At 49.7% G+C, this 13,136-nt stretch overlaps 1 protein-coding gene across 2 annotated transcripts; it reads left to right on the top strand.

The window, feature by feature from the left end:
* The first annotated feature begins 156 nt into the window (after positions 1 to 156).
* Positions 157 to 12,471, top strand: ctnnb2 (catenin, beta 2). 2 transcript variants are annotated; one of them, XM_076986390.1, is made up of 16 exons: positions 157 to 357; positions 4,606 to 4,655; positions 4,926 to 5,150; positions 5,378 to 5,631; positions 6,038 to 6,276; positions 6,572 to 6,773; positions 6,940 to 7,084; positions 7,179 to 7,282; positions 8,490 to 8,828; positions 8,999 to 9,157; positions 9,405 to 9,524; positions 9,744 to 9,894; positions 10,497 to 10,618; positions 10,699 to 10,759; positions 10,884 to 11,122; positions 11,477 to 12,471. In XM_076986390.1, the coding sequence occupies exons 2-15, from the start codon at positions 4,643 to 4,645 to the stop codon at positions 11,087 to 11,089; spliced, it is 2,340 nt and encodes a 779-aa protein (XP_076842505.1). In that variant the 5' UTR covers positions 157 to 357; positions 4,606 to 4,642; the 3' UTR covers positions 11,090 to 11,122; positions 11,477 to 12,471. The 2 variants fall into 2 exon arrangements, with proteins under 2 accessions (XP_076842505.1, XP_076842513.1); XM_076986398.1 differs by lacking the exon at positions 157 to 357 and adding an exon at positions 1,393 to 1,618.
* The last annotated feature ends 665 nt before the right edge of the window (positions 12,472 to 13,136 follow it).

Raw genomic sequence — 13,136 nt, 5'->3', positions numbered from 1 at the left:
TTTTTACAATAAGACTGATATGGTTCCGTGATCTAACGTTTGATTGTACAGTGCGAGTGTGAGCATCGCATCGGAAACCGCACAAGGTAGAGGTCTAATTTTTCTTGGACGCGGTAGAATACATTAACCGCATTCTTGGTATAAGAACTTCCTGTGAGCGCCGCCATTTTGAGGTCCAGTTTGCAGCTACACGGCGGTTGTAGCGTCACTGCAGCGACCCAGGAGCGCGGCTACCCGTCCGGAATCTCGCCGGGTGGTCCAGCTGTTTCATTCCCGTTTGGATATCGAAACGTTGCTTCCCACGCTACTGACAGAAACACACGCACGGAAAAAAACGGCTAATCCGTTTTGTAACAGGTAAGCGTATTTGTGGGAAGTTTGGGCGTTTCTTTTTGGGGGACATCGGGGCTCCCGAGTCGCCGCCGCTCAGGCTGCGTTGGGACTGGATCTACTTTTTTCTGACCTGATCTGATTGGGGGGGGGGGGGTGCGTGGAAATGTAAGTATTTAATAATTTTTACATCCTTTAAATGTCGACGAGGTCATTTAACCAAGTCGCAGTGGGGTTGTATGTGAGATTTGGGTCGATTTGGAAGTGTGTTGACGGTCGTCGGTGGTGTTAGGTGGGCAGAGTAGCGCCGTGGGCTCTTCCAGCGCTGCCCGCTGCCGTTATTACCTCAGCGGGCATCTAACCGGTTAGTCGGCCGACCTGGTTGTCCTACCAGTTGACCTACTTCGCCCGTTAACTTTGTGGAGGGGGACAGACCGGTTACAGAAAATAAATCGCTCCGAAATGAGAAGACCTTCAGCGGTGGGCTGGCTAGGTGGGCTAACTCGTTGCATCCAGTGTATTGGCTACCTGGGTGAATGTAAACTATATTAAAATAATAAATGGGTCATAAATACGACCATTACTTGACTAGATGGCAAAGTAACTGTAGTGTACCGTCAAGTCTTAAAAAATTACATTATTACATTGGGAAGCGACCTCCATAACGAGCTGGCTCTTGAGGTTGAGGTTGGTTCTTATTTAACTGGGTTGGTACCGTAAACTGAGTCCTGTTTCATTGTAGGTAAGCTCACCAAATGGTGCCTACAGATGGCTTTCAACCCACAGTAGTGTCAAATCTCACTTTTCCTCTCTGGAATTCCTCTTTCTGGTTAACCTTCCAGTTTTGGCCTAAACTTTTTCTTGCTTTGTGAAAACGTGTATAAACACTTCAGATTTCAAGACTTTAAAATTTAGTGTTTGAGCATCCTTTAACTATATATATATATGGATATATATATATATATATATATATATATATATGGATTTTTACGTTTCTTGATTGGTATTTCCCCAGTGACTCTAGAGCAGCTCTCTCGCTTTTCCTTCCCGTGCTGTCCAGCCCAGGACACGGACCCCCGTCCTTCATCCCCTGAGAGAAGTGGAGGAAGGTGACCACACGACTGGTCATGGAAGACGGTCACACTTACTTCAGTGGCTGTGGAAGGGCAGCGCAGAAAAGTGCCTTTTGATCTCGTAAACATTGAGCTCTGATGGGGGGGAAAAAAAACCCACAGCATCATTAAACACTGCATCCGTTTTCCCTTACGACACGGCACGGAAAATAGACGTGAGAATAACATTTTTATGAGGCTGTGCTGCTTTCCCCTATTAACAGTTTAGTTCTCAAGGTTTTATTGTGTCTAAAGCGAGAATAACACGTATGTTTGTAGTTCCGATGGCCATGGAGGAGCAAATGAACGTTTTTAGATCGGTTTTACAGACCTGTGCTTATCGTGTGTGTGGGGTGTATTTACATTTGTGTTTATCAGTACGTACTGGTGGTCCGGCGCCTGCAGGTTTTCTTTAAGCTGTGGTTAACTGGTTACAGTGAGGTTTTAATGAACCCATGAAGCACGGTTAGTTGGGCAGTACCTAATGTTTGCTTTGAAGAAGTTGTTTCCAGATGAGTTCCATATGGACGAGGGTGGTGTGTTTGTGTGCGTACCTCGCTGTAGTTTGAATTGTACAACACCCCCACCACCACGTTTATTTTTTATTTATGTTATGAACTGCTTCTTGCAGGGTAGGTTTAGCAGCGAGGTATACAAGCTTTCAAACAACGGTGTTGCAATAGTGCAACTGTTAAAATGCATGTTATATTTTAACTGTGGCAGTTGCTCCAGTATTCCAAACCGAGGTTTCATGTGCCACATTTTTTAGTTTTAATTTTATTAGGAGCGGTGCCATGTAAATCGTGGCATTGCAGAAATCCAGTTTTCATAAGTTACCACAGCTGCCCCTGTTTGCTTTCAAAGCATTTTCAAGTCCTGCCCCCTCACCCATAAAAAGCCTAATTTATTAAGTTTGGCACAACTTCACAGCACACTATTACCGTCCTCCTATTAGAAGCTTTCTGTCTCCCTACACCAAACCAGACATTTGAAGTGCTATACAGTACCTCCCTGGCAGACGCGCACACACGGAGTGCGGAATGTCCAATGCTGACGGCAGGATGTTTTCATAAATGTGGGTTCCTGTAATTGCCCGTATCTGAAAGGAGCTCTTTTTCTGCGTGTCTCACACTGAGAGGCAATGTGCTAACTCGAGCAATTTGACTTCAGGCTGATAACTCTGACTGAAATAAGATGTAAGAGATGTTTAGGAGATGTAAACCGCTGTATTTCAAGCTTCTCTCGAAAATGCTGCGATGGCCAACAGGGAGGGGAAGGTAACGGTGACCAGTAATTGGTCCAGTTGTCTTTGTGTAAAGCAACTGAACAATGGCGGTTTTCTTTATCCGAGTGAAGGCTGAGAAGTGTAATCCTGCTGCAACAAAGACACTGTCGGTGACTTCTAGTTCAACCTGTTTCAGCGTTTAGCTCCAGGCACTTGATTACCCATCTAACACCAAGATTACTTCATTTCAAGCTTGGAAGCAAATGAGGCCAGACTGCCCTGATGATTTTTAGTTCAGGCCTGTTTTTAGATGCTCTTCACCTAAAAAATAAAAAGAATGAACTGTTACAAATTCTTCAGCTCGATGAGCGCAGTGGAGGTAGTGAATGTCTGGGACTCGTGTTTTGACTTCTACTCTCCCTGGCCAGTGCAGGAAGCTTCACCTAACCCTGCAGAGATTTCCGTTTTCCTGCGTTTGTCCGCATCCTCTCTCGTTCCGGAGAAGTGCTGCGGAAAGTTTGCGTTCGTCTGCCCGTTTACTTAACCAGCCTTGGTCCCGCTTAATGTATGTTTGCTTAAAGTTTGAGTTATCTGTAGATTAATCGATGCTTTAAAAGCCAAATTAGAATTGAGCGTGAACCAGCATTCTCGTATCAGTGGGGCTTGCAGGCTAGAAGTTGGTTCGTGTATCGTTTCCAAAATGTCTACCATTTCTTTTGTGCAGTACAACAAATGTTAACCTGTAGTTTAACTCTAAAGGAGTTGCGTGGAGGTGCCACTCTGGTTTAGGGTGTCCCATCCCCCCAATCCTAGATGTGCCCTGCTGTGATTGGTTATGGCACAGGAGACTTGCCCCCATGCCCAGAGCGTATAGGAGGTCCAATCTTTTGGTAGTTCTTTTTTGTTCTCTCTGTAAAACAATCCCTTGACCTCAGTTCTGACGTCACATGACTTGGGGAGGTTTTTCCTACGTCACAGGCAAGTGTCTGAAAATCCATGATTGTGTGGGGGGGGTTTTTTTTTCTTTCAGCCAGACCATTTGTGGTCGGTTGCTGTCAATAAACCTCCAATTAACACCCCCCTTGAGCGGCTGTTACTGCCGTGATCTCGCACCCCCTCCACTCAGATGGTGGAGTTGCAGGCGCACGCCCGACTGAGTGAGTCATACTCCGTACGTTTACTGGAGGACGGTGTGCGGCTTCATCTGCCTGTTTGATGTACGTGATTTTCAACAAACGAGACTTTCTTAACAAGGCAGTCAGTTATGATCTGTTTTGCTTTGGTGGGGGAGGGGTGATGGCTTTTTTGCAGAGCCAGATTAGAATAAATGGTAATGTAAGAGGTCTCACTCAAGAATTGTTGGTAACGTTGAGGGTGCACAGCGATGTGCATTAAAGCCATTTCACTTCGCCCGTTGAGCAGAGCTTTAGGTCTGGTCTACTTTGATCCTTAAAGTTCACAACTGCACATGGGTGATTCACTCGCTATACATGATTCAAATGGACATGGCCACAGTTGATCCACACGGAATGCTGTTCATGTTGTTTTGTTTATCACCTGGGTCGACGAAACCTCTGGCGCTCTTATCAACTTCTGCTGAATGAAGATGACTAACCCCCCCCCCCCCCCTCCCGGAATGTATTCAGCGGCTCTGCCGGCGTGACTCACTTGAGCGTGAGAGCGTGAGTTGGCCAGCTGTTTGAACGCAGGGAGTTTCCCTGAGAGCGTGCGCGCCTCTCCAGCCCCCCCTGTCCCGCTGGCAGCTGTTGTCTGAAAGGAATGGCGAACCGAAAGATCAGATTTCAGGTGGTTTGAGAGCCGGTATCGCTTGCTTTTCCTGCGCGGATTTGCCAGGCTGCTTCAGTGCGGCTTTTGTGTTCTTTCATAAACGGTCTTGGTCGTGCTCACACCTCCTTTTGTTTATTTTTTCGTCCACAGATTTGGAAGTAGTTCGGACTGAGGGCTTGGCAGCACGATGGCTACCCAGTGTGAGTACCTTTCCATTATAGTCCTGGTAAAAACGAATGATTGTGAATCGGTGTTCATTTACCCTGTTACTGCCGTAACGGATACCCCACCGAAAACTAGCGAGCCGCGCATACGCTGACTGGTTAGGGCGCCTTTTTGAATGAGCGTCGGCAGGCGCATAGTGTGAGATCCTCACCCATTAAGGCACGAGCTACAGGCCTGTCTGTAGTCACCTGGTCAGCTGTCACCCACCCCTAACCCACTCGCCTGCGTCTGCCACCCACGTGCAGCTGATCTGATGGAGCTGGACATGGCTATGGAGCAGGACCGCAAGGCGGCGGTCAGCCACTGGCAGCAGCAGTCTTACCTGGACTCTGGGATCCACTCTGGGGCCACCACCACCGCGCCCTCGCTCTCCGGCAAGGGCAACCCCGAGGAGGAAGACCTGGACAACCAGGTGCTGTACGACTGGGACCAGGGCTTCAGCCAGCCCTTCACCCCAGAGCAAGTGGCAGGTACGTAGTTGCTCCAGCCCTTAAAATGTATACCTGGGACTTTTCTTTGGTTTTATTTAGTTTTTCGGTCGTCTTCATGTTGTCTGATGCCACAGGCACCCATTAAAGCTAGATAGTATCACAGTGCCACAATATGAGTGTGCAGCGGTCCAAATGAGTGCTTTTCTTTGTAAAATTCCTTCAGTGGCTTTCTCAGCTCGGAGCTAACGGCCAGTATATCTCCCCAGATATGGACGGGCAGTACGCCATGACGCGCGCCCAGCGCGTGCGAGCCGCCATGTTCCCGGAGACGCTGGACGAGGGCATGCAGGTGCCCTCCACCCAGTTCGACTCCGCCAACCCCACCAACGTGCAGCGGCTCGCCGAACCCTCCCAGATGCTCAAGCACGCCGTCGTCAACCTGATCAACTACCAGGACGATGCCGAGCTGGCCACACGGGCCATCCCGGAGCTGACCAAACTCCTCAACGATGAGGACCAGGTCTGGCTCTCCTCCCAATCCTTCTCCATCCTCCTTGTTCTTTGGACTGCGGGAGGGTAAAGTGGGTGGGGTTTATTCAATGTAAACTCATTGGGGAATTTGTGGCAGTATGTTGATCACCTTTGGGGGTTTTTGTGATTGCATAAGCAGAGAGATCTTCTGTAGCTTTTCAAAGCAGTTTTACTGTAATGTTTCTCCAGCTTGCAAACGGCACCTTACTGTCGAGCTAGGTCTGTTTTTAATCCGTTTCTGGGTCACTTCGGTGGCTTAAAATAACCAGCCCATGCAGGCTGTCTGTTCTCTGAATCACACTTGAATTCGCCTTGTAAGATGTGCAGAAAGAAGTTGAACTTGTCTGTGGGTGATTCTCGTCTAACTCTGGATCTCTGTCCCTCTCTCCCTGGAGGTGGTGGTGAACAAGGCGTCCGTGATGGTGCACCAACTGTCGAAGAAGGAGGCGTCGCGCCACGCCATCATGCGCTCCCCGCAGATGGTGTCAGCCATCGTGCGGACCATGCAGAACACGGCCGACGTGGAGACGGCCCGCTGCACCGCCGGGACGCTGCACAACCTGTCCCACCACCGGGAGGGCCTGCTGGCCATCTTCAAGTCCGGGGGCATCCCCGCCCTCGTCAAGATGTTGGGGTGAGCGCCGCGGTCCCTGGGCGGGTCCCGTAGGAGCTGGGGAACCGTAGCTCTGTGGTTGTTGGGTGATTTTTTTCCTCCCCAGCTTCCATTGTTGGAGACAAGAATTGTTGATTTTATGTGGTTCTTTTGAGTTGGCACCTTAGAGGAGCTGAGACTCTACTGTAGTCCTTCACCACTGTTGTGCAAGAATGAAGAATCTTGCTTTAAAATGACATTGGTAATGTCTGCTTTCATCATTGCTTTCAGTTTATTCACACCTTCAATTGTAAACAGAACTCAGTCTTTCTCTCAGATCTCCGGTGGACAGCGTGCTTTTCTACGCCATCACCACCCTACACAACCTCCTGCTACACCAGGAAGGAGCAAAGATGGCCGTCCGCCTGGCCGGAGGCCTCCAGAAGATGGTGGCCCTCCTCAACAAGACCAATGTCAAGTTCCTCGCCATCACCACAGACTGCCTACAGATCCTGGCCTATGGGAACCAGGAGAGCAAGGTGCGACCACGCCCTCCCTAGCAACCACACGGGACAGGAACCACCATTTATGCCTTTTGTCATCGTTGTCAACACAGTCCGTGTGGGTGTGTTGCCTCGCTGTGTAAAAAGCTGTGTTTGTTTGTTTATTTATTTATTTTAATTTTTTTCCCGTCTGCCCGTTTAGCTGATCATCCTAGCGAGCGGCGGTCCCCAGGCCTTGGTGAACATCATGCGGACTTACACGTACGAGAAGCTGCTGTGGACCACCAGCCGCGTGCTCAAAGTGCTCTCCGTTTGCTCCAGCAACAAACCCGCCATCGTGGAGGCCGGTGCGTTCACCAGCACACACTCCCGCAGACGCCTTGTAGCGGACGCCGTGTCCGTTCCGCTGCGCTCACAGTCCTTTTCGCTTTTTTTTTGCAGGAGGCATGCAGGCGCTCGGCCTTCACCTCACCGATCCCAGCCAGCGTCTGGTACAGAACTGCCTCTGGACGCTCCGCAACCTGTCGGACGCAGCCACCAAGCAGGTACCTGTTGCACGTACCTGTCCAGTCGCTCAGTCCTCCTGCTGAGTTTTCACTAGGGGTGTCACAATTCTCTAAATCCTCGATTCGATTGTATTAGTCACGTTTCGATTCTCGATTTACAGCAGAGAGGCCTCTGCCAGTTTTAGATTAGTCTACGGCAGGGGTCGGCAACCTATGGCTCACGTGCCACCATTGGCACGCCGAGGCATAATCACTGGCACGCGCCACGCTGGACCAGCATCAGCAAAAAAATTTAATAATGAAAAATCTGACAGAGCACGATCCTCCAATTGAATCGTTCCTCAACGCTCTGCACTCGGCTCCCGCCACAGACCCATGTTTAAATTTGTTTAAATAACCATAACGGCCGCACGATGCTGCGTGTGACGTAATCCCTGAGCTGCGTCAAGGCTTGATTATTTATTATGGATTATACTTTGTGACCGTAGCGCGCGACTCCGCACACCTCGTGCGAACGGTGGAGGCGTTTATATTCTTTGCAGCGTTCTCCAAAACAATATGTGGTAGTATAAAGAAACACCCCTCAAAAATAGGGGACGGAACATTTACCTAACGAAAATTAATGTTGCATTGTGTTCCAGGTTTGAAAAGTGCTGAGATTTTATGCTAAATTACTTGAAAATGCTTGAAAGTGTAACTACTTCGTTTCACAACAAATAGCCGTCTGACTGAACAGTTCTCCTGTATTACGTTAACAAATACGAGTCTCTTGTAATTCCAGGAGGAAACACGAGAGTACGTGAAGACGTTAATATTGGGCGTTTTGAAAATAAACAACCATTAAATAATGTGATTAAAAAGTGAATTATTTCGAATCATTGCGTGCGTGCGTGCGTGCGTGCGTGTGTGTTAGTGCTGTCAATTCCAGGTGCCGCGATTAAAAGTCCTCACCAGGATTTTGCGTAGTGTGGGTGCTTGCGTAGCTTAGAGGGAGGGATCGTCAATCCTCTTTTTGAATTCGAGGCTCGAGATTGTGACAATTTCGATCGATTTCGATTTAATATCGAAATCGTGACACCCCTAGTTTTCACCCACTGTCAGACTGGTATTCTGTCACCACCTGCCATCAGCTAGGCACTCTGCAGATATGCGTCCCTCGCTACTCGCGTGCTTCAGTCTAACTCCGCGTTCTGGGCGCTGCTCGTCTTCCTGTCTGACGCGTGTCTGTCTCCGTCTGCGCCCGCAGGAGGGCATGGAGGGTCTCCTCGGCACCCTGGTGCAGCTGCTCGGCTCGGACGACATCAACGTGGTGACGTGCGCCGCTGGCATCCTGTCCAACCTCACCTGCAACAACTACAAGAACAAGATGATGGTGTGTCAGGTGGGCGGGATCGAGGCGCTGGTGCGCACCGTCCTGCGAGCCGGGGACCGCGAGGACATCACCGAGCCAGCCGTCTGCGCCCTCCGCCACCTCACCTCCAGGCACCAGGATGCAGAGATGGCCCAGAATGCTGTGCGGCTCCACTACGGCCTCCCCGTGGTGGTGAAGCTGCTACACCCGCCCTCTCACTGGCCCCTCATTAAGGTACGGGAACGGGTGGTGGTGGTCGTGGGGGGGGGCTGGTGGTCTGAAATGACCCGTTTTGCAAAGACTAAAAGAGAAACGTTTAAATTCCCTCTGCTGAGTTTATTGCTTCTGAACCCAAAAATAATTGAATTTAGTTCAAATAAATACTCCTCACTCCCACCCCACAGGCCACGGTTGGTCTGATCCGTAACCTAGCGCTGTGTCCGGCCAATCATGCGCCGCTGCGCGAGCAGGGAGCCATCCCCCGATTGGTCCAGCTGCTGGTGAGGGCGCACCAGGACACCCAGAGACGCACCTCCATGGGAGGCACCCAGCAGCAGTTTGTGGTGAGACAGCTGCTTTCATTCTCCCTTTACCACCATGTTGGCACATCCAACAAAGGAGGCTTTGATTGCAGATAAAACGCCAGTGTGGCTCTTGTGATCAGTAGAGTTTTTTGTGTTGGAACTACGGAAGCATTGTAGTTTTCAGTCCGGGAAAGTGATTTTGTGTGTGTGTGTGTGTGTGTGTGTGTGTGTGTGTGTGTGTGTGTGTGTGTGTGTGTGTGTGTGTGTGTGTGTGTGTGTGGTGCAGGAGGGGGTCCGGATGGAGGAGATCGTGGAGGGCTGCACCGGCGCTCTTCACATCCTGGCCAGAGATGTGCACAACAGGCTCGTTATCCGAGGACTCAACACCATCCCTCTCTTTGTACAGGTACACCATGTGATGCACATCTGTGTTCCTGTGTGCTGTAAGAGCCCCCACCTCTCGCGCTGAGGGAGGGGGCGGGAGAACTCTGAACTCACCCGACCACGAGCCAATGGCAGTAAATCTTCACGCTAGCCTGATGACGATTGTCTGGGATGAACTACACTTCTATTGCTGCTTATGAACCAAGTCTCTCTCTCTCTCTCACCACCCCCCCACGTGCAGCTCCTCTACTCCCCCATCGAGAACATCCAGCGTGTGGCGGCGGGCGTGCTGTGTGAGCTGGCCCAGGACAAGGAGGCGGCCGAGGCCATCGAGGCGGAGGGTGCCACCGCACCCCTCACCGAACTGCTGCACTCCAGGAACGAGGGAGTGGGTGAGTAGAGGGAGTGGGTGAGTAGAGGGAGTGGGTGAGTAGAGGGAGTGGGTGAGTAGAGGGAGTGGGTGAGTAGAGGGAGTGGGTGAGTAGAGGGAGTGGGTGAGTAGAGGGAGTGGGTGAGTAGAGGGAGTGGGTGAGTAGAGGGAGTGGGTGAGTAGAGGGAGTGGGTGAGTAGAGGGAGTGGGTGAGTAGAGGGAGTGGGTGAGTAGAGGGAGTGGGTGAGTAGAGGGAGTGGGTGAGTAGAGGGAGTGGGTGAGTAGAGGGAGTGGGTGAGTAGGCGGGGCAAGTGGCTGTTGTGCAAACGCGCCATCAGAACAGAGATTCCCGCCTCGACGATTCCCGTCAGGCGCTGCTGTGTATTAAGACCAAACCAGCTGCCTTCATTTTTAGTGAGTTGTCTTGCTTTGCTTGAGCAGCTTTGAATGCAGGACACTGCAGGACCCGTCGAGCTTGTAGTGGTTGCCCGTTCTGTCAGAACTCTGCCGAGTGTCCCCAAGTAGCTTATTGGCTTTGCGTACACTTGTTTCTATGAGCCCTGGTTAGTGTATAGATATCAAAGCGTCGAGTCACTACATGCATCTTCCCTTCGATCCTTCCAGCTACGTACGCGGCAGCTGTGCTGTTCCGCATGTCCGAGGATAAACCCCAGGACTACAAGAAGCGCCTGTCTGTGGAGCTCACCAGCTCCCTGTTCAGAACGGAGCCGATGGCCTGGAATGAGGTATGAACGTCAACGCCCCCGTCACCCTCTCGCCCCAAACTGCAGTGCCGCGTCTTGACCGTCTGTCTTCACTTTCCCAGACTGGAGATATCGGTCTGGATATTGGTGCTCAGGGAGATCCTGTTGGATACAGACCTGATGGTACGTTTACTTTTCCTTTCTGTACAAGTCGTCCGTCCATCCCCCCCCCATAGTTTCGGGATGAACTAACGTTTTGTCCGCCCTCCCTTCCGCTGTCTCCTATTGGCTGGCCCTGGTCCGACAGACCCAAGCTATCGCTCCTTCCACTCTGGCTATGGCCAGGACGGCCTCGGCATGGACGGGATGCTGGAGCACGAGCTGGCCGGCCACCACCCGGGGCCGGACTACCCCGTGGAGGGCCTCCCCGACCTGGGCCACTCCCAGGACCTGATGGACGGCCTGCCACCCACAGACTCTAATCAGCTGGCCTGGTTCGACACGGACCTCTAGACCCGCCCTAACGGAGTCTGGGGTGTAGTGAATGTGAGATCTTTCCCTTCCAATCCTGATAGGTTTTTGCTTGCTCGTGCACTATTTCTGCCAGCGGTTGGACGGGGTCGTGAATGGCATCTGTATAATATTAAATATGACTGCATTCACATAAGTGAGGGACTTTTAAAATAAATGAAAGTTTATTTTAATGGAGCTGCTGTTGAAGGCTGAAATGCTAATATTCCTAATTGAGAGAGAAGGCTCATGGTTTTTTTTTATTTTTGGCAGTGAATCATTGGAAATGTTTAAATTTTTGTTTTGTCATGTTGGCTTATTTGGGACATGATTGCTTATTTATGGTATATGTATTTATTGTCTGCTTTTCTCTTTTCTCCTCGTCTGCAGCTGTATTTTTGAATGAGTCTGCGTTGAGATGTTTTGAGATGTTTTGCCGGAGGAGTCACGGAAGAGTTGCCGATGGTGGGCGAGCATATCGGGAAGTGCCTGACACGTGTGCGCGCACACACTCACTCACACACACACACACACTTGCACAAACACGTACACCCCTACACACACCCCATTCATGCACATACTTGTTGGGGGGGGCGGGGAGGGTGTTTCCTGCCAGGAGAGGAAGCCAGCCCCTTTTTGTGTGTGTGCGCGCGCGTGCGTGTATTTTTCTGGACTTTTTTTTTTTTTCCCTCCATTTTGTGATTTTGGCCCTTTGGTGAAATGGGAATTCCGAGGGATTTCAGGAGTGCACCGGACGAACGCTGTAAAGATGGAACTATAAACCTTTATTTTTAGCCCTCATTTTAATGTCTTTTTTTTTTAAGTTGTTTTTTAAAGATCAGCCTGTTATGGTACTGACCCCTGGCTTGGTTTTGAGCTTTAGCCTGTATTCATTCATTCCCCCCACTACTTCTGTTTCAAGCAGTACTTTGTATTCCATTTTTTATGTCTTCTGTAGTGTTGAGTTGTAGTGAACTTCCTCATTGGTTTTTGAATCTTTCTCATGTAATGGTGTCGAACACTAATATCAGTTTCTATGTAATCTGACTGAAAGTGTAACAATGTGTAGCTTTTTTTTTTTTTATACGATCAGCTGTTTAAAATGGGAATTACTGGGGTGGTAGAAATATATGCATTCTTATTAAATATGTTTAAAAGAAAAAAAACAAACAAAAAAAACGCGCAGAGAAGTGGTTTTCGGTGTCCCGATAACTCTGGAACGGGTATTGGGGGGGGGGGGGGTCTCAGGGAGGGGGCGGAGACAGAAATCTTTCTTTTCTATGCTATCGAGGTAGTCTCTATTGATGCGACGTTGTTTTGCCTGTGCGGCTTCTTTTGGGAACATGGATAATGACATGGCTAAACAAATAAAAGACTTTATTCCAGTGAGCCTCCCTGATTCTTTCTTCACTGGGGGGGTTTTGGGTGTGCTGTATATCTAAATATTAGAGACTCGTTGGTAACACGATTGCAGCTCCGCACGTTCCCATCATTCCGTGTTGTCTGTGGGTCTAAATGGGAGTCGTTTTTAGAGCAGTAGCATGCTCACAGGTTTCCATCGATATGCCTTTTGTACGTCACTCTCAGATCCAGCGCAGGGGTTGCTTGGCATCTTGAAGCTCTTGTGTGAAATCGGAGCGAAGTTTGCTTATCTACCAATCTGCCTGTGAGGAGGAAAAGTGTATGTGCGTGCTCTACTTTTAACTGGGCTGTCACACCACCCCATATTTAGAATTAAATGGAAGTCTTATCTTTTTGTAGATTAGATCATTTGGCTTAGTCTAACTCGTATCAACAGCACGTTAAGTCTCGTGCAGTCATTTCTGATTCAGTGTTTAGTTTTTTTCCTTCTGGGTTTCTCCCGGTTCTCCGCACGGCAGTTACGTAGTCCGAGTAGAAGCTGCAAGTGTCAACACGAACGCTTGTGGGGGGTGAAAAGTGTTGTAGTGGTGACTCGGTAGCCGAGGTTGGTAGTTCTTTTAAAACAAAAAAAAATCTCTCTGCAAACCGAGCTGCACCATTATCCTTGCTGAAGAACATGTGCTCACTC

Source organism: Brachyhypopomus gauderio, chromosome 2 (assembly GCF_052324685.1).
Source record: "Brachyhypopomus gauderio isolate BG-103 chromosome 2, BGAUD_0.2, whole genome shotgun sequence".
Lineage (NCBI taxonomy): Eukaryota > Metazoa > Chordata > Actinopteri > Gymnotiformes > Hypopomidae > Brachyhypopomus > Brachyhypopomus gauderio.
This window is presented reverse-complemented; position numbering and strand designations above follow the sequence as displayed.